Consider the following 26,095-nt stretch of genomic DNA (forward strand, 5'->3'; position numbering starts at 1 on the left):
CGTCCTACGCCTGAGTGGGAGGAGCCCGAACGTCCTACGCCTGAGTGGGAGGAGCCCGAACGTCCTACGCCTGAGTGGGAGGAGCCCGAACGTCCTACGCCTGAGTGGGAGGAGCCCGAACGTCCTACGCCTGAGTGGGAGGAGCCCGAACGTCCTACGCCTGAGTGGGGGGAGCCCGAACGTCCTACGCCTGAGTGGGGGGAGCCCGAACGTCCACAGCCCAACAGGGAGGAGTCGGGGCGTCCACAGCCCAACAGGGAGGAGTCGGGGCGTCCACAGCCCAACAGGGAGGAGTCGGGGCGTCCACAGCCCAACAGGGAGGAGTCGGGGCGTCCACAGCCCAACAGGGAGGAGTCGGGGCGTCCACAGCCCAAAGGGAGGCAAGTCGGGGCTTCCACAGCCCTGGGACCCAAGCCACCAGCAGAGGGAAAATGCCTGCTGGTTCAGCCCCAGGAGCCAGAAGGGGAGGAGTTACAGGCTCAACCCCCTGAAAATTTTTGGGGGGGAGAAGGGCAGGATGCTGGTGTCCCCCAGCAGCCTCTCGCCATGCTGCTGAAGGCAGCACGGCGCGCACCAGCCCAGCCGCCACAGCGGAGGGAGCCAGCGCCGCCAGGAGCAGAGGAGCTGCCTCTACCTCCACCACCTCCAGGAGCAGAGGAGCAGGAGCTGCCTCTGCCTCCACCACCTCCAGGAGCAGAGGAGCAGGAGCTGCCTCTGCCTCCGCCACCACCACCGCAAGGAGCAGAGGAGCAGGAGCTGCCTCTGCCTCCGCCACCACCACCGCAAGGAGCAGAGGAGCAGGAGCTGCCTCTGCCTCCACCACCTCCAGGAGCAGAGGAGCAGGAGCTGCCTCTGCCTCCGCCACCACCACCGCAAGGAGCAGAGGAGCAGGAGCTGCCTCTGCCTCCGCCACCTCCAGGAGCAGAGGAGCAGGAGCTGCCTCTGCCTCCGCCACCACCACCGCAAGGAGCAGAGGAGCAGGAGCTGCCTCTGCCTCCGCCACCACCACCGCAAGGAGCAGAGGAGCTGGAGCTGCCTCTGCCTCCACCACCGCCAGGAGCAGAGGAGCTGGAGCTGCCTCTGCCTCCACCACCGCCCGGAGCAGAGGAGCAGGAGCTGCCTCTGCTGCCCGTACCTCCGCAGGGAGTACGGTGGCCGGAGCCCCAGAAAGGGGAGCTGCCGGCCACGAAGAAGGGGGAGGAGGTCTGGAGACCACTTTCCCCAGCAGCAGTTTCGCTGCAGGAGTTCTTGTGGCCGGAGCCCCACAGGAGGGAGCTGCCGGCTACGAAGAAGGGGGAGGTCGGGGGACCACCTGCCCCCGCAGCTTTTTCGCTGCAGTACGGGACCAACAGGCTGTCAGCCGTGCCACTACCGGCAGGGGTGCTGACAGCATTGCCAGCCAAGGGCCCACTGAAGCCTCCCTTCCCAGCCCGAGACTTTGTTCTGGACTGCTGGGTTTTTAAGGGGGGAGGTGGCCGTTGAGGCCATGTGTGCTGCGCACAAGGGGGGGTATATGTGGCAAAGTGCCCCGCCCCTGTGTGCATTTGTGTGTTCTGTGTATGTATGTATGCGTGCGTGTGTTAATGTTGGTGTATAGATTGGTACACGGGATATAAACGGGTCTGTGTTTCACGTGTGTTTAAAAAGTATAGATTTGTATTTAGGCACGGGATTGCACATCACGCACGTGCATTTAAAATATAATATGTGAGCACGGGGAATTGCACTTTAATTAATTCACGTGCAGTTGTACCGAGATTCCAATTGAATGATTGACTAGCAATCGAATCTCGGTACAACTGCATAAAAGCTGCATGTTTTCACTCACTGGGGGTTAGGTGTTCGGAAGAGGAGAACGGGTGAGAGAGAGAGAGAGAGGAGAGTTAAAATCATTAAACGTAATAATAGTTGTTTGTACTCACCGTGTTCGTCTGTCTGTCCTGCACCGTCTGTTTAGTGTTTAGTCGTTTTGTATGTCTGTTTATTTTGGCTATAGTGCCGTGTCCTGTTTTTGTACTGTTCAAACCTTTTATTTTCTGTTTATTAAATGCTGAGCGCGATCACGCGCTCAGCCTAACCAAAATCCAAGTCTCTGTGTTTGTATTCCTTCCTGCTTCTGGTCTGACGCCACCCACTCTGGCCGTCTTTGTGACAGTTACAAATGGCAAAAAAAATAGCAAATTGCAAAGCATATGACATGGTTTATTTAGATTTCCAGAAAGCTTTTGACAAAGTCCTGCATAAAAGATTAATTCTCAAACTGAATGCAGTATGGATTCAAGGAAATGCATGCACACGGATTACGGAATGGTTAACATGTAGAAAACAGAAAGTACTGATTAGAGGAGAAACCTCAAAATGGAGCAAGGTAACCAGTGCTGTACCACAGGGATCAGTATTAGTTTGTCCAGTGCTTCTTTAACCTGTTCTGCATACCGGTCTGCCAGAGGACGGGATCGCTATGAGCACTGTATGCAACCAGTATTTTCTGGGGAAAATTGGTAGCATTTCCTACCCAACTCACGTGATAACTCGGGTAACTCAGAAAAGCATGGAAACGCCACCTTTTTCACCAACTCGAGTTGTCCATCAACTCAAGTTCTGGGAGAATTCAGGCCAATTCGAGATCACTTGAATCGACTCGAGTTAGCTGTCCATGGAAACGAGTTGATGCTAGTGAGATTTGTGGAAATGAGCTTCTCAGTTCTACTTCAGTTGAGGATTGGTATTATTGCAATCTACAGTGAAGCATGTGGTGCACTATGAACTGCAGGGGATGCACAGGGTCTGTCATCAACAAAGCTAAGAATCAATGTTGCTGAACCCTGTGTCCTTTGGAAACAACTTCCAACCGATTAAATGTGTTGGCTATTGTTTATAGCATGACTCAAAAGCTGTTTTAAATGGGGGGACCCCTTTTTGGATAATTTTTTAACGCAATATTCTCTAGAAATATATCCATTTGGATTTTATGAGCCACCACAAACAGCCTTATGCACTAAACATTTCCCTGCTAGAAATGTCAGAAATAGTTGATTTGTTGGTGACCAACAACATTTGAGAGATCTTTTTTTTTCCTTCCTGATTGTCCAGCTCATTTATAAACCCCAGCACAGGTAAGCAAACAGAATGATCTAGTAGCTTAAAATCAGCACTGGTTTTGTGGTAAATATCACACATAAGCAAAATACTGTACCTCATCAGCATCTGTAGCTGTTAGTTGCATTATCTTAAATCCATCCCCAATGTTCTCCTCAATGGTCAGATCAAGCATATCAAATGGAAAAACAGGTGGGTTGTCATTGATGTCTTGTAGTGTTATTTCCACCTAGGAGAGAGAAAAATGCAAAAATGCCTAATATGAAACAGACAGAACAATTTAAGATGACTAGTTCACAATATGATTTGAAAAATGTGGGATGTGTTTGATAAGACACAATCTTTCAATTTTATGACAACAAAAGGATTTTACAAGAATCCAAAACAGAAATACAACCCATTGTAGCTGTTGATACTAAGTGATTTTCAATGATCATGGTCCAGTTTATATTGGAACTGGTCCACTGGTCTGCTATCAGTGTTGTTCCCAAGTGCTGGCCTCTGATGTCAAGCTGCCAAGATTTCAGCTACATTATTCAACCATTAAATGCAGCCTGACAGAGATGAGATGGTATAAATTCCCCTCTGGCGTGTTTATATATTGGCAACAGTCTACCCTGAAGTATACAATTTGTCTGTGTTACTGAAATGCACGTTCATTTTAGCCTCTGTGACTTTTTAAGTAAACAAAAATGTCAAACAAAATGCAAATGTGCATTTATAAATCATAAAAATACATTCCTTCTGAGTTTAATGTTTATAGGTTTTACAAATGAGAAATGCACTGTTTGAAAGTTGGAGCACATCGCCCTGCCTTATTGCAGTGAGGGATTATTTTGTAACTTTGCAGTCACTGATTCTGAAGTCTTTACAGCGTTTGATTACTTCTTACAGTTTAGCGAGTACATACTGTACCACCCATTTCACAGGAGATCAAAAGGAAGCAGCTGCCTTATGTCCACAATGACAGTGTTTTAACAAACCATAGGTTTCCCATGTGGTTATAAATAGACAATACAGTCCAACTGCTAAGACCACCAAGAAGATGAAGTCATTTATTGAATTTATTTTATCTTAAAAATTCTGGTGAAACATTTAATGATCACTATACAGTAGGTAAAAGGAATGCTTGAATTAGAGAACAGACTGCCGTCAAAGCTCAAGGCAGGGGCAGCAGTGTGGAGTAGTGGTTAAGGCTTGGACTCCTGACCGGAGGGTCATGGGTTCAATCCCAGGTGGGGGACACTGCTGCTGTACCCTTGAGCAAGGTACTTTACCTAGATTGCTCCAGTAAAAACCCAACTGTATAAATGGGTAATTGTATGTAAAAATAATGTGATATCTTGTAACAATTGTAAGTCGCCCTGGATAAGAGAGTCTGCTAAGAAATAAATAATAATAATCACAAATTGACACAGTGCCCTGCTTCCATGTCATTAGGACTTTCTTTGTAGTTACCATGTTTTTCTTTTAGTCCATGTCATTGGATCATAATGATGTGTTAACTGAATCCAAATACATATTTCTCCATATTTTGCAAAAGGCAAACATGAATTAAACAAGGGTTTTTAAGTTATTGTTTTTTTTGGGGGGGGGGGGGGTTGCAAGCAAAGTCTGCACGATCAGCCTTGAAAACGAGATGGATAAATCCTGAATAGATACATTTTAAATGAACTAATCTCAATCGCAGCTTTATTTCAGGTTTCAAAATGCATTCCACCCTGAACCTGCTTTTGGTCCCAGTCCAGAAAAGCAGGTTCAAAAACACTTTAAAAGGGATCTCGTGGTCATACCCAGCGAGGATAATTACGAAAAATGGATCAGATTTGCATGGTCTATTGAAAGTAAAAAACACATGTATAATGTAAAAACAAGATTGGGGAAGCATATTAAAAGTGCAAAGGGACATCCAAAATAAATAACCAATGAATATTTATGTTCTCTTGATGTGTAAATAATGCATCACAGTTTCACATAAAACTAATTAGGAGAAGTGCATAGTTATGAGAAATAATTATGCCCTGCATTTTAATTTATATTACCACCCCCCCCCCCCCCCCCCCCCCCTCCCCCTCCCCCCCCAAGATATTCATTTCAAAGAGCTTGGTGAAAAACTCATTTCAAAAGGAAGAGTGATCAGCAGAGATGAAAGATGAAGAGGATTTGCTCTATACTATACCTGTCAATCAAGACTTGGCCCCTAGGTTGGCACAGGTGAAACACATTGGTTTACACAAAAACTATTGCATTTCACCTGCTACAGTTTCAGCATGCAGCTGCTCAGCAGCCTTACAATTTCATTATTAATACCATATGAATGATTAACAAGCAGGTAAACTTGTTCCAGCCAAAATATTAGTTTCTAACTATAGTTCAACTTCATGTACCATTTCCATTTCATTCAACAGTGAATTTATGTACTTACAGTATTAGTATTGGAACAGAGAGACATTCTTCAGAAAAGTTGTTTTTCTAAACAGTATATCATTACTATAAACATCTTTATTTCTCTATTGACTAAAATATATCTTAATCAATATTAAAAACTTGTTTTAAAACTAGGAACAGCAACATTAAACAAACTGTGGTTTACAGATAAGGGATCAATTACATTTGGTTCTATATCCAAACTACCCAGGATCAAGAAGGAACTTGAAATCCCTATAGGACTACATTTGAACTAGTTACGCTCATTAGTTTCAGGGCTTGAATAAATTAATGTTTACAACAAAATAACTTTAATGTTGCAGCCAATTTAGTCAGCTATTAGGCAAAGCATGTTATGGATGCACTTAGCTGATATTATCTATAGAAAGATTGTCATTGTTTCCATGGAAAAAGATAAATAAGTGTCACCTTTTTCTCACTCTATTTTGGTAGCACTTTTGGGTTGTGTGTGTTTCCATATAGTTTTATTTTAGCCACAGAAATTTTCTTTCCAAACGCAAATAACCTAATTAATATTAAAATACGGGAGGGTAACCTATATTTAAATATTTTGTCTTAGTTTCAATTTAGCTTTGCGCGACTATGGATATCATACAGCTTTCTGGAACTGGGTTTCCACTAACTTTTCTTCTAAAACAAAGGTTTGAGAGATTTTACTTCAACTCTAGGTGGACACTCAAGCCTGGTGCTGGCAACAAACTCCCAGCTATGCTAATTTTAATACATTTTGAGGGTACAAATGTGACTTTTCTTGTCCTTGGTAGGTACCCATAATATATGCTACTTAAGGCTAGTGTACCGTGTATTGCATCTTATAAGGGACAGAAAAGTAAATTTAAAGTAATCGGCTATCCGATCACCAAACACGAAGAACAAAAGTGGTAAAAGGATGAAAAAAATGTGTGCTTTGCAAAGAGCTTTGTTATTTATTTATTTATGTATTATGTATGTATTTATTTTTTATTTTGTAGTAGCTTCAGTATGTTTTATAACCTTGCTTAAAAACAACAACTATAAAGCACTATCATTTTATCAGTTAAATGGCAATAATTTGAAATGTAAAAAAAAAATAGTGACCTCTCTAACCTCTCGTACTGTATGCTTATTTTACCCTATATGGTCCGAGCCTTGCCATGGCTATTTCCAGCAGATGACAGATAATAAAGAATTGCTTGGTACGGCCTTTACTAGTAGAAAGCTGTGCGAGTTTACGTCTCAAACGGGAGTATCACTATCTCGTAAGCATAAAGTACAGCTTCCGGACATGTTTCCCTGAAAAAAAAAATTGTTTTTGGTCAGTTGTACGGCTTTAGCGTGAGAAGACGATTTACCCACCCTTTCAAGTCGTACAATGTTTTAGACGTGCACTTCCTATAGCGTATTGAATTTGCGTGGTATGTGCTGCTATGTCACATAAATCATGACGGTGGAGAGAGAGTATCGACTTTCTAAGATGCGTGGAAACACGGCCATTGTAATCTGGAAGCCACTGGCTACAAGACAATTCTAGACTTCTTTTTCAGGCCTGTAACTAAAGCAACATTTTAAAAGTTAAATTAATGGCAACACTGTAGTTTATTCCCAACACTTGGTAGTTTCTATCATTTTGCATGATAATGTCTTGGTCTATTCTAACTGCTGATAGCTGACTGAAATGATAAGCGTTGAGGATATGTGCACTAAACCCAAGTTCATTTGTGACATGATAAAGTAGAGAGTATGACATGTATTTATGTTGTTTATTATAGTCTTTAAGTAATAACAGTCTATGAGTGTCACAGTTTACCATAGCAAGTTCTGAACAATGCAATATGGTTTTGTTTTTTTGTAAATGTCTTGACTGCCTTTACATAAACTCTTCATACATGCCAGCAATATCAGTTTAGATATTATAACTGAATCAAATTCATCGCCTGCTATGTAAATCAGGTATTCATCATAAGAGACTAGTGGATTAATAGGCAATGCTGCAGACACTGAATAGGCACATTAATGTGTCAGTGTATGTGCATTGTCTGGCCTTCCAGATTCCAATGGCTGGTAGATGGCTACTCTGAAGATCTGTTTCTGTATACCTTTTTTTTATTATTAGCACAGTGTTAATATAAAAATGTTCCTCTGCACAAACCTTGCAGAACTGAACAGAATTTTTTTTTTTCTTTCTTAATACTCTAAAGGAAAGGTTCAAGAATTTCTTAGAAGCAATGTGCAGACTGGGTCTTAGTCTACTACAAACCTGGATCTAATAATCATTGCATATAACACTTAATTATAAAATACAGCCAAAATCCATTACTGTTAAAGAAATTACTCATATTTTGGCTAAAAAAAAAAAACAGTAATAAAGTATATTTGCCAAAAATCTTTAAACCAAGTGTGCATATGCCAAGTCTATTAAACTCTTTTTCTTGGCAAAAGACACCCAGTACCAAATGAAGTATTTATTTGAAATGTTTGTAATGCATGCAAAACAAAACTTTAATCAGAATGTGAAAAAGTGAACCAGTGAGTATCTGTGAGCAGATGAGAGATACATGACTGTCCAAATGCAGAGTGGCAGTCCTCTGTAGGCTCATTATTACATGTACACAACATATTTTGTAACAGCAATATTGTGACCTGAGTTTATTAGATTGCCACCTTAAAACATATGCTGATTAACATAAAATAACAAAAATCGTTTACATCATTTGAATTACTTCATTCTAATTACATACAACACAAGTGGCACACAAAATGAACAGCCTGGAGCATCTCTAGCAAAATACAAGCCACATATACAGCAATATAACTGTGTTCGCAGCATCATTCATTCCCTGTTTCTGAAGCCCATAGACAAAGATCATCTAGTGCCATAGCCAAAAGATTAGCATCACCTAGAATTTTAGGACTGAGACACAATTTAAAAAAACAAAACAAAACAAAAAGAAACTTTATGAACATCATTTAGATATTTTATTAATCTAAGAAACTACAAAATGATATTGCAAAAGTCATAATAGTGGTACAGTATTTCATGTTACATTTCAAAATGTCACACTTTTCAATTTGTCAGTTTTTCGTTAAGTATAGGGAAAACTATAAAGCGGCATGTAATCCGCTTGTAATAATGTAATAGCTGTCTATTTCACATCTTCACTCTCCTTCATTTTTTTCCCCTCACACATTTATCTGTTTAGATATTATGTCAAGCCATTTTGTGAAAAGATTTATGGTGATGTTGGTTTAAGCACACAGGTCAAACACACAACTCGAAGTACCATTTCAGATCAATTTTTAAAGGAAAGCAAACATATACAAATAATAATGGCAATGTTCCAGATATAAATGATATGCTTTTCAAACTTTTTACACGTATGCAATCATGACTAACTTGATTTGTCAAACAAAAGCAATTACCACTATCAGCCTTAGACCACAAGACATCTAACAGTCAACAACATGTGCTCCGAAGAACTGAACTTGCTCCATTCTGGGATAAGAAAAGACCATAGTAACAGACAAAGCTGGAGTCTGGCCAGTTGTTAGCAGAAAGCCTGGAGAAGTGAGGATACGTTTCCTCCTTCAGGCCTAAACCTTTTCATAAGCTCTCTGAGTGTCTAGGGACACTAACTAAGTACCACTTATTAAGTAACCAACAATTCAGAAAAAGTCAAGTACTCTCAGAAAGTCACCATCATCTCACACTAGCACTTCAGCTACCAATGGAAGCTACATACACACATGATGTACAGTAGAACTATATCAAGTGCTTTGTCCAATATTCAATATTTATTTTTAAAATGTGAAGCTTTGAAAGGCCACCAGCAACTTAAACAAATGTAACTATTTTATACTAACTATATATATATATATATATATATATATATATATATATATATATATATATATATATATATACATGTTTCCATTATTGCATTATCAGAAAGAGAATCATCAACTATTTAATCCTCACAACTCTTTTAAACATACAGACACACAATAATACAAAAAAATAAAAACCTTGTTTTATTGTTCATGGGAATTTATGTTATAGGTAGGGCCCTACTTAATTCGCGATATTACGGAAATTGTGGATCTCGCAATCTTAGGCTTCAACCGCAATATCTGGCTGTGCACCGGGGCTGCGTTGCGAAACTTCTATTGGAGACTCCACTGGCAAGATTTGAAACAAGATTACAATTAGGAATGGAGGCTTGTTGTGGGATTTAAAACAGAATTGAAAATTGTGGCGAAATGTAAAAAAATGCCTACACGCAAAAGCCCCAGAAGAATGTGCCCGTGACCATAAGGATTTCGTTGTGGAAGACAACAAAAGAAAGAAGGTACAGCTTAAGTCTGCAAGAACTGCACTGTCGAGTTACTACTATACATATTTTGACAGAAAAAAAAGCCCAAGCATTTTGGATAGTAACCGAAAACAATAATTGCATACAGTATATAAGAAGCAAAAGCCCTGAAAAAAAACTATTATCATAAACTCGAAAATTTCTAAAAATAAGCACCTAAAAAAATTAAATTAATAAAAAAGAAGCCCTAATTATAATTCATGCACTGTAGCATCCAAAAAATTACAACTCATGGGCACTAGGATAAATATGCCAAGAAATGTACAATAAAGATGACAGTATCAAAGAAAGCAATAATTCAGAGTATGTGTGTACTACAAAGGTATTTATCTCACTGATGTATCCTGACCAGTGCACTACACCATACAGGTTTAATCAAAGACAGAAGATAATGATACTATAAACGTTATGTCCAGAATTTGAATTGCACTGTATTTTAATAAGACTTAACCTAAAATTACCTGTTTACTGGAATACTGAATTACCAGAGCAAGAACACAAAGTACCAAAATGCTCTTTGAAGTCAAAAATAATATCAGAAGCAAATCTTTTCAACTTCAGTGAAGCAAAAAAGTATATAGTCAGCTACAGTGAAGCCAACTGCAGTGTAACAATACATAAAATATTCAGCAACTTTACCTCAAGTTAAAGTGTACATAAGGACCTTTTATTTTATTGTGTTACATGTTCCCATGTATTGCTACAACTGTTTACGTAAGGTGTGTGTATTGTTTAATTTTTTTTTTTTTTTTTTTACATTGACAACTTTTTTAAACTTTTAAATTGCATTCCCTGCCTCAAGATGGCTTCACATGTACCCGCATGGACTTCTCAGAACTACATTTCCCATCATCCTCCTGCTCACTGGTAAATCCATCTCAGTTACATATGTGAGCAGGAGGATTATGGGCAATGTAGTTCCATGCGAGTACGCTATGAATGCATACTGCAGTATACCATATATTTTATAACTAGTGTTTTAAGCTTCAAGATTTTGGATAAGAACATTTCTTGGAAAACACAGATCTTCAAGACTGTCATTGCTTTAAGGCATATTTAAATATATCTGTCAGAATTGTGATTGATACATCAGTTCTTAAGAATCTTTAAACTGGCCCCTGGTAATCTATGTCATGTAAAGTTTGTCTGTGCTGGTGGCCCAAAGAAAAATGAACAACACATTCATCGTTGAAAGGAACGGTGACAGAGGTTTGTACAGCAATGATAACTGCTGCTGAGCAAGATGAATGGATTGCAGTCAGTGAAAGGGAAAAAATGTTTTGCACTGCAGTAAAAAATGCTAATTTTGTATACTGTTGTTACACATTTTAGCAGTAAAGCAATCACTATTTTTCAAAAGCATCATTACTTACTGATGCAAGATTTATGGCTAGCTAACAGACCAACTTCAACACTGTCATTAAACTGCTACTGTTAAAGAGTACTGTAAATGTGACAATTGTAAATTAGAAATGAGGTATTGTAGTATGTCTACAATATATGTAATTAAATGTAAGCTAATTATGACTTCTGCTGAATAAATGGCTAATAAATACATTATATGTAAGAACATTCAATTACATACTTTTTCATGATTCATTATCAAACTTGCAGTGGGAATGTGGTATTTCTTTGCATGGTTTAGGAATTTACCTTAAGAATGTTGTCCTCATGTTACCCTTGGATAGTAAAAGTTTTAAAATCCAAATAGTTGAAAAGTGTATATGCATTGTTAAAACAAAAAAAAAACAATTATGAACAGCTGAAGAGTAAGAAGTACATGTGCACATCAATTAAGGAAGCCCTGTAGGTTAAGGAATTGTAAGGATTTGTGGATAATGACTTCATTATCTGGGCAGAGACCGCAGAAATACGGGTCCTTTGTGGTTTACATGTTTACTTCATATTAGTGAGCCATACAGAATTACACAAATTCAGACAATGCTTCTTTCTGTCAGCAAATATGTTTTTAACCACATAAACTAAGAGGCTAAAAACTGGGCAATTAAGTAGACTGGGGGAGCAAAGTCAAAACCAACATCTGACTCAGTCATACATGTCTTATGCACGTTAATGAACATATCAATCTAATTCTAAGAAATCCTTTTAGTGATAAATTACTTTTTCATGAAAGATATACTACATTTACACAGATTTTTTTTTTGTCAATATACTGTATGGTTTGACACAAACTGCTTGAGAGGATTGTTGCTAAAAAAATATTACTATTTAATGTACAATTAAACAAAAAGAATGTACATTTCTTTCTGCAAGTACTGTATTTTCTAAAAACATTTCGTTTTTCTGCATCTAGTGCAACCACTGCTGTTAAAAAATGCATTAACAAACAAACAAACAAAATTAAACAAGGGAACATGGCCTAATTAATGGTTTGACACTAAAAATAAAAGTTTGAAACAAACCATTGGGATACCATTTTAATGTATTACCGTGAAGGAACTTAAGCTGAACCACAAGCAGACCCCAGCATCCCCTGCAATGGCAGCTGCATTGTCACTGAATACTGTTTAGTTTGGGAATGCAACATATTTTAGCCAGTATTCCATTAAATAAAAATTCTAATAATGTACTTTATCATAATGCCAATAAATAAGATCTGTAATAATTTCAAAGGGATATTATTGTAGTCCTAAAGTATAAAATGCTAGAATTGATGAATTTTTCATCTGCATATTTTCTTTCTTTATTTTGCCAGGAATAACAGCTAAGAAGCCATGACTGAGTTATAGGGCAGTCTAGGTGTTTGTTGATTTCTACCACATGCCTTCACAATCGGGACGTGGAGGGGCTCTGGACCTCCGGCTGGAGAAAGCCAGCAGATTAGGCAGTGGGAGGGAAATACGATTATAACTTTAATAAGAGGACTGTCTCCACAAGTAAACCACAGCAAGCGTTTTTATGAAACTGCAGAAAGCAGTAACAATAGGAAAACCTCAGAAGTCAGCACCTAATCTGGAGGTATGTAAGTGCAGAAATGAAACTCCCTTACTGTTTAATAATCAAGGAGGGAGGTAGAGGGGAACCTGACTGCATGACTGTCTAACCACACAGACTCCAGTGTCCCCTCGACATTACTTAACCTACAACTTTTCAGGATCTATAATCACAGCTTTGTTTTATTTTTGGTCTAATTCAATGCATACTGTGTTTTTTTGGTTTTGTCTGGAATCTGGTTGTTACAAAGACCGACCTTATTTCTGAAACAGCCTCCTTAATTTACTTATGCCATTTTTTCCACATTGCAGATAAAAGATCATTAACAGAATCTAAGTGTCCTACAGGTAATTGGGTATAAGGGATTGTGGCTGGATTACCAGAGTACTTCAATTTGATAGGTTTATGATGTGAGCGTCCTCCAGGGACTAAACTAAGAATGCCAAACTAAATTAATTTTAAAGTCTTAAAAGGTCAAATATAGTCACCCATTTGATACAACTGCTCATTGTCAAGAATTTAGGACTAATTTCAAACCCAAAGACCTGCGGTTGTCAGTAAAATAGCTTTAAGGTTATTTAAATGGCCAGTAAACGGTTTACAGAGGTTGGCCCAAATTGGCAGTAATTTAGTACTTTCAATATATTTTAGCATTCATATCATGCTATGTGTTGGTACCAAAGCAGATAATGTTTGCCTGGTCAATTATATTTAAAAAATGAAGGTCAGTAAACAATAAATGCTTAGTGAATGAATACTTAATAATGTGACTTAGTAATAATAAATGGGATGGGACAAAAATAAAAGTTTCCCCCTTTGGTATTAGTATTTCTTCAGGTAGAATAATACCCCGACTCCCCCCACCCTAAAGATCCTATGATCCTAAGTTTCCAAAGATAAAATTACACATTTTGAAATAATATACATTTGCAAGACTAATAATAAAAAAAAAAACAATAAGATTAATACTGGAATAAGGGATGTATGTTCTGTTGGTCTCAGTTGAAACATACTGTACTTATATTAAGGATTAGAAAGGCATGCCTTCTAGTGGCCATTTAAGTCAAATTACTTCTAGTACGTCTTATCACACAATAACTGCAAACAAGAAACATTAAGAAGAGAAATTCATTAAAAACTCAGCAGGTTTATTTTGCATTTGTTAAATGCTGAAATATGAAATTATATTTGATCCATGATAAATAAATGAATGTCTGGTCCATGTTATTTGTTAACACAAACAGCACATAGAACGAATCATTTTTTACAAGCAGCTTAGTGGTCTACACATATTTAGTATTACCAGAGGCTATAGCAAGGGATCCTTTCTTTGAGCTTTTCAGAAGTACAAAAAACATTAGAAAGCCTTATGGTAATTATGTTTCACAGTTACTGTGGTTTGTGCAGCACATGCTTGAGTGCAACTGAATAGTTTAAAAAACAACCAAACTCAATTCAAATTCAAGCACTCTTTGACAACAAATGTTCTGCTCTTTAAAACCTGTAACTAGCCCTAGGTGACAAACATGCCACTAAATATTTCTAGCGGTATTAAATGTTCCGTTTTTCCCTTTGTTTTGCAAGCTACCATGAAACACATGAAAATCTGTTGTTTATGCTGCTTTCAATATAAGGTTTAGTGGGGCTGAAGGTCGCCATTAATCCCCAAAGCCATGAAATTCTTTAAATCTCTGACTTTTTAGGGGTCAGGGCTTTAGTTCAACAAAACTGTGCCATTTGTTATTTTTCTTCCAGTTCTGTTCTGACAGCTACTCTGCAGCTTCAAAGGAGCTCCCTAATCAATGGTGTAAACTAAAGAAAGGACACTGGCTCTTTGTTGACGCACTCACTTTTTAAAACCTCCCTCAGCATTTTCTGAAGTATCAGATAAAGTATACTTAGTGGAATCCTTGGGGACTCAAGGGGTTTTTCAAAAACCTTAAGCACTTCAATCTGACTCCAAGCAGAACCTTTATCAGCAGAATTACTGATTTATTTGGTTCTAAACAGAGAAACATCAATGTCTATAAAAGTCTAGGCCACCTGATTTTAAATCTTGTTTCTCATAACCAGCTTGTCTAGGGGATGATTTTACAGCAAAGTCCGATTGTACAGATAGTTACCGTAGCTACTGAGTTCGAGACACTATATTAGCATGACATTTTTTGACAACTTGCTTTTTCCATCACCAATAGTTTCTGATGTATGAATATCCCTAGACAGAAAATGGAAATGCTTGTACTATGAGAAAGCTATATCAAAACCAGTCACTGGACACATTTACTAAATAAATGTAACATACAAAATGATCACAATAATGCAACATTTTCTTTATTTTATATATATTTTTTACATAATTGATAAAAATGTGCTGGTTTAACATACAGGAGAATAATAGCACTATAGTGTCGTTTAACAAATAACAAAAGCATATGGCTACTATAGGATTTTTGGCTAATGCTATACCAGTAGTATACATTACTTTTCCATATGGAATAGCTTTGATATTTCTGTTCACTCTATGGAGTAAACTCTAGATTTTAAAAAAATATATACATTTCTCCTATCAGCTTAGCTAATCAATTACAATCAGGCATTTACTAATCAAACCCAACTGCCTGGCAGCCAAAGCTCAGACGTGTGCAAGAACCAGCTTCTAAAAATACTGGAAAAGCAATGCATTGGCTTTGCATGATGTTAAATCTCCCTGTGAGCTGCAACAGCCCTGTCTGGGGAGATAAAGACATCCTGGAATGTCTGCTCCCTCTCATTAGGACAAAGACGGGATAACCTCAACCTGAAAACCTAAAAAAAAAAACTAACATCAGCCCAAAACAATTTTAAAAGAATTCACCCAAGACCATGGAGAGACATGGTCTTTAGGGCGATAAACTGAGGTCACTCCAAATTGTGTTCAAGTATAAGTAAGAGGGATGTTGGATGAGGTCATTTTGGTTGGCTCGTTCTCAAAAGAAAAAGAAAAAAAGTTTTGTTTTCTTATCCTTTATAATCATTTGAGTAATTGATATACAAGCGAAAACCTGAAGAAAAAAAACAACATTTTTCTTTTTTAAAAAGGTAATTGACTAATATTATGGTCAGCTCATGATTTAACATTTGTATTGCTTCCACTTTATGTTATAAGTTTTACTTTGGTCTTGTACAGAGTGAAAAGATCAAACTGAACCAGATTTATTTACTGCATCCTGTCAGAAAATGTTATTATTAATAATGCTTGTTTACATCATCAAGCATGTTGGTTCAAAGCCAGGTATGCGGAATAGGAAATTACATTTCAGTATGGTTCAAATACCATAAATAGTTTATCACTGTAAAGGTCAGCGAAAGTAGAATAATATTCTGTGTAACAGGATTCACTTGTGTTTTTATACTGCAGATTCCAAAAGTTATAAAACTAACACATTACATTTAATATTAAATCCTGCAGAATCAGAATTAAATTAATTTCTCAGTGCTTATATTTAGCTATTTTCGAGTTATATGTAAAACTTTTTTTTTTTTTTTTTTTTCAGGGCTTTCGCTTTTTATATACAGTATGAAATTATTGTTTTCGTTTACTTTCATTTTTTTCTGTCACAATATGTACAGTAACTCAACAGCACTTGCACACTTTTTCAATTGTACCTCATTTCCTTTGCTGTCTTACACAATGAAATCCTTATGGTCACAGGCATATTCATATGGGGTTTTTGTGTGTGTGTTCATGTTTTCACATTTCACCACAATTTGCAATTCTGTTTTAAATTCCACAATATTCCCTATACAACTGTAATATAACTTTAAATCTCACGAGCAAGAATTGTCACTTTCTTGTAATCTTGTTTTAAATCTCGCAAGAGTGTTATAATCATCCAATAGAAATGCAGGAATTTGCTGCCACTCAGTAGTTGGGATGGTTCAGAACGAATCAATGCAAGATACAAGTCAGGAAGGAGGGACATTGCCCAACTGCACTGCATAAAGTTTTTTTTTGCCGTGGGGAAACCGGGTCAAGTCAATGTGAATTGAGTAACCATTTCCAGGGTTTTTCTGGTGTTTATTGGATATAACTGATTTCATATTTTTGGTACCAGGGGTGTTTTATCATTTTTTATCAGTTAAAAAACAAAAATCAGAAGCCCTGACCATTGTTAAAAAAGCAAGAAATAATGACATCCCATACTCTTGCTTATTTTAATTATTTTATGTTATTTCCTCAAACTTCTCTAACCATATCTAATGATCATGAATGAGTCTGTCTAGAAGTTTAACTCACTGTTCACTTGACCTGGTTGATTGTAAGTCATCTGTCATTAATCCTACTACTAGGCGAAAGAAAAGGGTATTTCTCTTTCTGAAAACTAATCCTGGGAAATAGGGGCTTCCAGCTGCTGAACAATATACTTTAATTTATGGCATGTAATATACTCTGTTGTTACAAACGGCTATGGAAAACCGAAACAGAAGCGATATGCAGCCGAAAGCTTGATGTTGCTGGTAAAACTACAGAAAAGTTACATTAGAGCAAAGTGGCACCTCATGCAGAAAACTATATTAATCCTGTGTCTGGGGGCTGTCAATCAACAGAGTACTGGGTTTAATGTGGGGCTGCGCAGGGGTTAAAAGGCTTACATTGTCACACACGATCTGCTCAGAGACAGGACTATTCAGCACTTCCCCACCCCAGACTGACATGGCATGAGACCTTAAAAAAAAAGCAATAAAAAAACAAAAAAAACCAGTGCAATGGATCCACATCAGTACTTTGCAGAATCTGTTGGTTCAGTTGGGATAACCTGAGCACCAGCTACTGGCATACGTCATGTTGGAATAATGTTTAGAATTTTTGCTTGCATTAAATAGATATCCCCTCCTGCAGATACAGTACAAAGCAAGTAAGACCAGTATGGAAGCCCAATGTAACATATCTCAAATACCTGCCTACTGTATACATCCTTACTATGGGCCCAATACTTACTTGGTTTTCACAGGGTGTGCAAGCCCGTCTTCCGGGGTGTAAATAGCACATAAACCCAGTGAGAATAGGGCCCATAGTCTTCAGGTTCTCTCTATGAGCCATAGGTGACCATCCTACTGCATGTCATCCTTTTCTTCTGTACGGCTCCATGGTAAAGACATACTTTTACTTATTTATTATTATAAACAACAGATGCCCTAATCACAAAAGCATTTTAAGACTTTTTTTATTTATTTTTTATTTTATTTTTAAATTGCCCAATTATTTTACCCTCATTATGTTCCCTCACAACACCTCAGAAGAAGTAAAGGTCAGTGGCCGTCCTCCAAAGCCACCGCCAAGCCAATCGTCTCTTTACACCCAGGAATTCAACAGCAGATGTTTTATGTACCAGCTCCTGGAGGACAAAGCTCAGTCCTGCAGGTGTGCGCTTGAGCTCATTAGGCACCTGGCCAGTAGGGGCTGCTGTAGCGTAATGAGGTGACTCACTATGCGCTCCCTTGACTATATGACTCACCCTGCACCACGTTGGCAATCTTGCTGAGAGAGTCAGAGTGTGTCTGACTCTGGAGCAATACTGTAGGCAATTTTTATAGCTGTGATGTAAATTTCATCACCATTAAATTCATCATTTGTTCTTTGAAAATTCAAAATAAACTTCTAAGCTTCTCTAAAACAGTAGAAAATATTTTTTGAATTGCAAACATGACTTATTTAATCAAAATAGGCTTTAACAGAACATTTCTTAAAACAGTCATTACATATTAGTGAATAGGTCCATATATTACAGTACAGTAAACAGGGAGTACAATTAGTCACAAAACATTATACATTGATTTAACCAAATTCATTAAAAAAACATCAAACCATCATACAATCTCACTGCTCTAAAAGCAGTTTATCTAGAAAAATAGTCCTGTTGTAAGTATTCCAAATGTATATTTTATTTATCTAGAGTAAATTATCATTATGACTTTACTCTTGTTTTCCAAGACCCAGTACTTACAAACACTGCTTTTCCTAATACAGTCCTAGACATAAATATATTACAAACCAGACTACTGTATCATGAATAACACATGGTTTTGATTAAGGCTATTTTTTTTAATCAGTTTAATTTCAAGGCAGATATAACTAATTAATTCAAAATGTGCTTCAGTAATCTAGCCAGCTAATGAGCTACTCAACACATCACTTATCCAGATTAAGAAACAGCAGACAGTAAACCAGGATAACATTAGCCCTGATAGCAGTTAAGGCTCTTTTCATAACACAATTACAGCAACAACTTAATTAAAAAAAATAAAAATATCTACTTCACACAATACTGCTATTTTAAACAATGAGCAAGGAACAAACCAATTTTCAAGTTATGGTAAATGAGCAATAGGCCTATACTTCAGCAATCAGCATTTTTATTTTACCGGTTTTTGAATAGTGTTTTTAAGCAGTTAGAACAGGGCCTTTATATTAACCCAGACTGAAGAAAATGCAGTCGAAATATGCATGGGTAATACAAATGTGAATTTTGTTTTATATTAACCTTATATGAATAGCACAGGAATACTAGTTATTCAACTGTAAAGCATATTGATTGGCAGCCATTACTTATGTTACCTAAAGTAGTTTACAAGAGAGAGGTATTCAAATCTGAAAACATGTGGCAATCTTTTAAGAGTTGGTATTATTTTCCTCCCATATAAATGCATAGGAGAAACTTTAAAACCAAAGTAAATTGAAACCTGTCAATGGATCAAATAAAATAAAATCATCCAAGTTCATGTGGACATATAAAAGCAACTCCCTCTTTCTCATTGTGCCTAGAGTAAGAGTCCCTTTTCACAAGCCAACTTCCTGTGGCAAACCAGCAACTAAACACATTACTGACTTGCCTCTTAATAAGGATGCAGACGTTTACATACTGTCCACTCGTTCTTGAGGAAAATAACATTTTGTGAGGCAGCTGTTTGGAGAAGGAAATGCTTTTTAAACAAATGCTTTAGAAATGAATCCCATTTCTAAAAGTCTGTTGCTCGCCCAGCCACTCATCACCACTTTGTCAGAATCCATCACATTTTGTATGACAGATGCATTGCAGTGGGGTTTAAACAATTAATACATTAACAGCTGTTAAGCATATTAAAAGCCACAGCTTTTTTACTTCCACATAAACAGTCTACATACTGTACACAGCCATAATGTGGGAAAAATCCCAACCTTTCAGTAATTAATTTTGTTTTGTTATTACCACTGGAGCTGTCCATATGGCAATTAAAAATCCATTGTCAAGTTAACAAAAACAGATATAATCGTTATGAAATTTGATTTAAGCAGTATATACACATTTTTATTATTATTTTTTTTTAAAGAGGTGCACCTGTAGGTCTATTGATTTTCTAAAGCCTTATATTTGTTTTAAATGGTGGATTGTTACATAGCTTGTAGTTAAAAGTAGTTACAAAAAAAAAAAAAAACACTTTTGTTAAATCTGAAACATTCTAAACAAATGAACAATTTATGTAACAAAAATGTAGCTGGTGGTTAGACGAACAATATCGGTATATTACCGGTAAATAATATATCTCAAGTATATCTGACTGAAGTAGTTTCCTCCTCACAATCTAAGAAATTATATTTTTATAGAAGTTATATTTTCAATTAAGACTGAAAATACCTATACATTTTCACTGCTGTTAGTTGGGTGTACAGTATTTCATGGGTCTTCTAGCTTCAAGTGGCTTTGCTAAATAATTTACACATGCTCAACTGCAGCTCTTTAAGAAGTGACACAGTAATAACACTCCAATGGGCATTTGACCTTAACTTAACACTCTTTTTGATGTAAATCTCACTCCATTGTTTACAGATACTATTCATCTTGCAAAGAGCTTACAGAACAAAAGTGCATTACACTTTGATTTAACACAGTTGTGTTTTTAGTTGGTAACTGCAACTTGCAGCATTTCCTTAATAACATGTAAAAACATATGCACATTGCTTCTATAACCTTAAACATTTGAGTGTGATAATGTGTATAATGTGAAATAATGTATAATGTGATATCTTGTAGCAATTGTAAGTCGCCCTGGATAAGGGCGTCTGCTAAGAAATAAATAATAATAATAATAATAATAATGATAACAATAAATTGTTGGTTTAGTTCAACAAAGGCCATAAAAATGCAATTCTAGAAAGGAGTAAACTTTTTGAAATGCTGACTCCTGTATTTGTTGTTTTTGGAAAGTTACTGCATTGGCAAATTAAGCGAGTGATGCTATTTTCTGTTTCAAGTTTTCAAGTTTTTTCTTAATGTTAAATTTTTTAGGATTTCATGATCTTGAAGTGTAGGTTACAAGTGATGTATAAATCAGAGCTTTCACGCAGAAGCACAAACATTCAGAGATCGATACTCAGATTTTTATTTTTTTTTATTTTTTTTAATACATGTAATTAACTTTCAATTAAAAATGAAAACCCATAAAATGCACAGCTATCCACAGCACTAATTATGTCAAATCACTTGGGTAAAAAAACCAACAAAGAGCAGCCTGCCAGTTAATCAGAGATGAGTGATGTACATTTATTCAAGAACTAGGTTTTTAAATTATAGAGTATTGGAATTTGCTAATTTTTCACCAGTTCAGTAAGGATAATATACATATTTATGTTACAAAGTATTCCACACATAACCTCTGCCATTAAAACAAATGGGATAATTAAACAGCTATTGGTGCTAATTAAGGCTGTGCAGGCATCCAAATTATGTAAATAAACACTTCAGGCCTTTGAATCACCTGCCTGTCCTGAAAACGTGAAATAGCTTTGAATCAATAACAAGGAGCTTCTGGTTTATTTTACTGGGGAGCTGGTGGGGTGGGCTTTTTTAAAAAGGAAACCAGGGGAAGTCAAAACAAAGATTTTTAGCATAATGAAACAAAAAAAAAAAGTGCTCTAACTGTCACGTCCCAGACAAGCGTCACATCAGGAAGAAAGAAACAAAAAAATAAATAATAATAACCCAGCCTTGTCCCTGCTGTGTGAGCCTCAGGGTTTCACCCTGGGAAAAGGTTGGAACCACTGCCAATTTGTTACTATAGCTTGTTCAATCTTCCTGTTATTTGTTTTCTAGTAAATAGTAACGCTGTCTGGGGAGCAGTAAAACTACCAGCTCCTACATAAACTGCTTACAGACCCCCTTTCAGGTTACTTCAGGTGGTGACAACAGTGGTAACCTATTCCTGGAGACACTAAGGTTTGTGTAACAGGTACAACAACTCTCTTCAGCTCATCTAAAGTTAATGGGCCATAACACTCTTTCCTATTATCCAGCACCACAGTACTTTGACTTTGTAATGCCCATGGCAAAGAAGTACAGTACTTGAAGATGACTTCTCTAAAGTTATTTAATCTAACAGTTTAACTACATAATTGTAAACTATAGAAAAAGAAATGCTGAACAGTTGCTGTTCCTTTATTTTTTTTTTGACATAATGATTAATCCCCATCTCTTTATTACCCTTTAGCCAGTGCAATCACGTCAGCCAAACACTTTAATAGTAGTTAATATTAATACTTTACTTAGGGAGGTCATAGTCATTACTACCTCGTGTCAAGTCAGTCTAGTATACACAAATCTAAAATAAGTACTCTGGACTATTGTTCAGCTCATTAGTGAAGACAGGCCTTGGAATTGTGGGTGAAAAAAGGTACAGTACTACACCCCTGAGGCGCCAAGAGTAAGGCCATACAGAACATGCAGTGTTTTCTTGATAATCCTTTTATATTTACAACTTCTCTTTATTGTGAGACATTAGCTTTTAAGAGTAGTTTTTTTTTTGTTTACATTAAATATTTACCATAACCGATGAGAAAAGTATTACAAAACCCTTTTAAAATAAAAGTCCACTTCCAAACTTTGTAAGTATTAGTTCCAACAGTGATATTTGAACACTTTTTTTTTCAATGCATTGTAGTTATTGAATCCGTGGAAACAGCGGATTCTACATTTTTTAGTAGTAGAGGTTGGCATTTATTTGTATTTTCCTTATAACTCTGCCTTGTAAACGCCCATGTCCGCATTTCCTGTTCTTGCATTTCAAAATTAAATGACTAAGTTTTTTTTTTTTTTTTTTTTAACTAAACTAAAATTCAGAACCTTAGGCAACCAGTAATTTAGTGGTTAAACAAAAAAAAGAGATACATATTGATTTTGTAAACCAGCAGAACTACATTCAGTATAACAAAAAAATACATTTAACACACCAGTGTCAGCACTTAAAAACTTCAAATGTAAACTTTTTTTTTAGTATGACAAGCAGAACCGATGGTGTTTAGTATAACCTAGGCAGTTAGAGTGTGTCCAACGAGCTGTCCATACATGTTGTGTCTAATAATAAATTAATCAACAAGATAAGCCCTGTTGCATAACTGGAAAACACAATTGAATTTTATAATATGTTAAAGATAAATTCCAGTCTTGGTAAGTGTAATTGTTCTCAAGTAAAACGGCTGTAGAGTATAAGCATATTACCATTAAGCCTTGGCTGAAAACCAGCAATACTTCGAAGAGATTCCTGTTATCTACGAACAGTTCTGATGTGTAATCAGCAGTTTCCCTCAGAACCCTCAAAAGCACTTTAAGGGGTATTTTAAATCCAATTCATCTGTATATAAGCCTTCTGTGCAGCACAATGTGGGAGAAATAAGTTCATTTCAGTGGAAGAATTATGCTTTAATAATTAATTATGTATACGTATGGCACATTACAGGTAACTATCAATTTAGTGAATGGTAAAACAAAAACAAAAATGTGTATATGTGCTTGAAACTACACTCTGTATAGTTAATAGTGTTAAATAAGTGTTTTTAAATACAATAACATTTACTGAAACTAGATATGCTCTAGAAATTATTTCCTTCAATTTAAAAAGCAGCTAACCTAAATGTTGACAAAAATGTGGTAGGTTAACTTTAACAAACCATTACTCTGTGCCTACTGTAAATGAAGGAGAGCTAACATTAAATTCAAATACATTTCAGACCAAGATTATTTCAATTTTCTAAGGAGAGGCAATTAAGACTGGAATAACTCAAGCACTAAAAATTATGAATGTCTCCCTCTTCTTGCTTGATACTTAGTGATCTCATAACCTAATTTAAATGGAAAATCAAATTGGCCTGTACTGAAAATATACAGAGACATAAAGCCTTGGCCTCGACTTTCAATCCAGTTTGAGTCACAGAAATCGTATGTTAGGCTCATTTGCTCCTAATTAAGAATAATGCAGTGCTTTAAGAGTATGGGTTCTATAAATGTGTATTACAGAGCTGATTTAGATTGGAGAGTAGAGTTATAATAATAAGCCTTTTGCTGATTAAAACTTTTAAAAGGATGATGTTGGTAGATCCTTACTGAGTACAGTAGAACCCCAGAGTTATGAACACCAAAGTTATGAATCGACCGGTCTACCTAACACCCCACTTTCAACGGGAAATATGCAATCACTCAACCAAGTATGCAGTCAATGCAACCAGATAGCCGCTCCTAAGTGGCGTGCTGGTCATGGAGAAGACAAGATTTCTGTACCAACAAATGTATAGAGAAAGGTGAGGCAGATCTCAAAGCAAGTACAGACCATTTTACTTGGAACATTTTAGTTATAAACAAAGCAAGAACTACATTAACCCAGGTTTTCCTGGATGTTTAAATATGTGTTTTTACTTCAGTTACGATTTCAATAGTAACTTGAATTTAGTCTTTTTTCCATTTATAGTACTGTTTTAAAGACTGTAGAACCATAACAATATGAGTATCGGATTACTGTGCTGTATCCTTGTATTATTTGCCAGATTTAGGGTGTAGATAGCAGGTGGACATGTTTATTAAAACCATTGAAAACTCAATTTCAGACTTACAGACTTACTAACAACCTCCATTTCCAATGTTTGCAACTCTGAGGTTCTTCTGTATAATTATTTTTCCTTTAAAAACCAGGTGGAGGTATTTGCAGCACATCATTGGTGGTCTATGTTAAGCTCTACAACTTTCAGACGCCTGTGTAGAATTAGTAGACTCTTCTCAAGAGTTACTCTGCTGGCACTGAAAAACTGTTGCCTCTTTGTGGAGGGTGGTCACTACAGGTCAGGGGTGAAGTACTCTGTTGATGTTGCGTGTAGAGGGCTGGCAATAATCTACCCTCAGTCAGCTCCTGTACAGAGGGCTCTATTGTATACAATCATTTGTTTCTTATCTCTGTTTAAACCTTAACCTAAATATGTTTGCAAATCCTTAGTATTATCCAGTTGTTTGACAGTGCAACTGTCAGAATGAATTAAGATAAAATGGTGTCTTGTGTGATTATTTGAAGCTTCAGTGAATTATATGCCTGTGAGGATAACCTGCACAGATGTATCATTTTTAGAGTTTTGCCTCATTTTGAAAATATTTTTTTATTAAAAAATATAAAGTGCTCTTCAATTAGATTCTATTCAATGTTGGTATTCAGCACTACTAGTACATTTTTATACAAATTACATGCTTTTTTTATTTGTGCATACTAATCTGCTTGATAACTTCAAAAAAGAAAAGCAGCTATAGAAATGCTAAGGAAGTGGCCTTTTTATGTGCTAGGGGGTAGGAAGTTCCCAGCCCTGCCACTTCATTAATTCATGCTATTTAACAAACAATCCTCTGGGGCTCCCTCAGCTCCCTCACACCAATGGAACAACAGTGCCATCAGTAACTGACAACCCCCTGGGTAGAGAAGCTGTGCCCTCTGAGAGCTGGGCTGCAAACAGACCCGCAGGACACAGAACCTCACCATTCAGGAGTTCAGCCTTTATTTGTCATACCCCTTTCCTCAATCACAAGCCTGTGGAAGAATACTCAGTTTCCCATTAGTAGATGTCATCAAAATCAGACTGTATAAATACAAAACTACATTTGCAGGACGTCAAATAAGTGCTAAGGTCCAAGGACCAATAGAAAGGAAACAAGAAACAACATCAAGGTCCTGAAGCGTCAGATAAACCACAATTATCCCTATTCAGTTAATAAAGGCCTTTAGAATAAAGTTGTGTTATGGGTGTTTAAAGTGTTTTTTTTCATACAAGTACTCTTGTGGAGGGCTGCACACTTGAGGACCTGTTTAGATGCCAAGGTCATCTTTTGAGGGGCAGCAGTGTGGAGTAGTGGTTAGGGATCTGGATTCTTGACCGGAGGGTCGTGGGTTCAATTCCAGGTGGAGGACACTGCAGCTGTACCCTT

The 26,095-nt window shown here is 37.0% G+C and overlaps 1 protein-coding gene across 1 annotated transcript in view; it reads right to left on the reverse strand.

Annotated features, from left to right (window-relative positions):
* The window catches only part of fat4 (FAT atypical cadherin 4), a 97,714-nt gene that overhangs the window by 47,581 nt on the left and 24,038 nt on the right, over positions 1-26,095 (reverse strand). The window contains exon 2 of the mRNA XM_034035406.3: positions 3,197-3,328. Within this exon, the coding sequence (XP_033891297.3) occupies positions 3,197-3,328 (132 nt within the window). The remainder of the gene's footprint in view (positions 1-3,196; positions 3,329-26,095) is intronic.

The sequence above is a fragment of the Acipenser ruthenus genome, chromosome 1 (genome assembly GCF_902713425.1).
Source record: "Acipenser ruthenus chromosome 1, fAciRut3.2 maternal haplotype, whole genome shotgun sequence".
NCBI lineage: Eukaryota > Metazoa > Chordata > Actinopteri > Acipenseriformes > Acipenseridae > Acipenser > Acipenser ruthenus.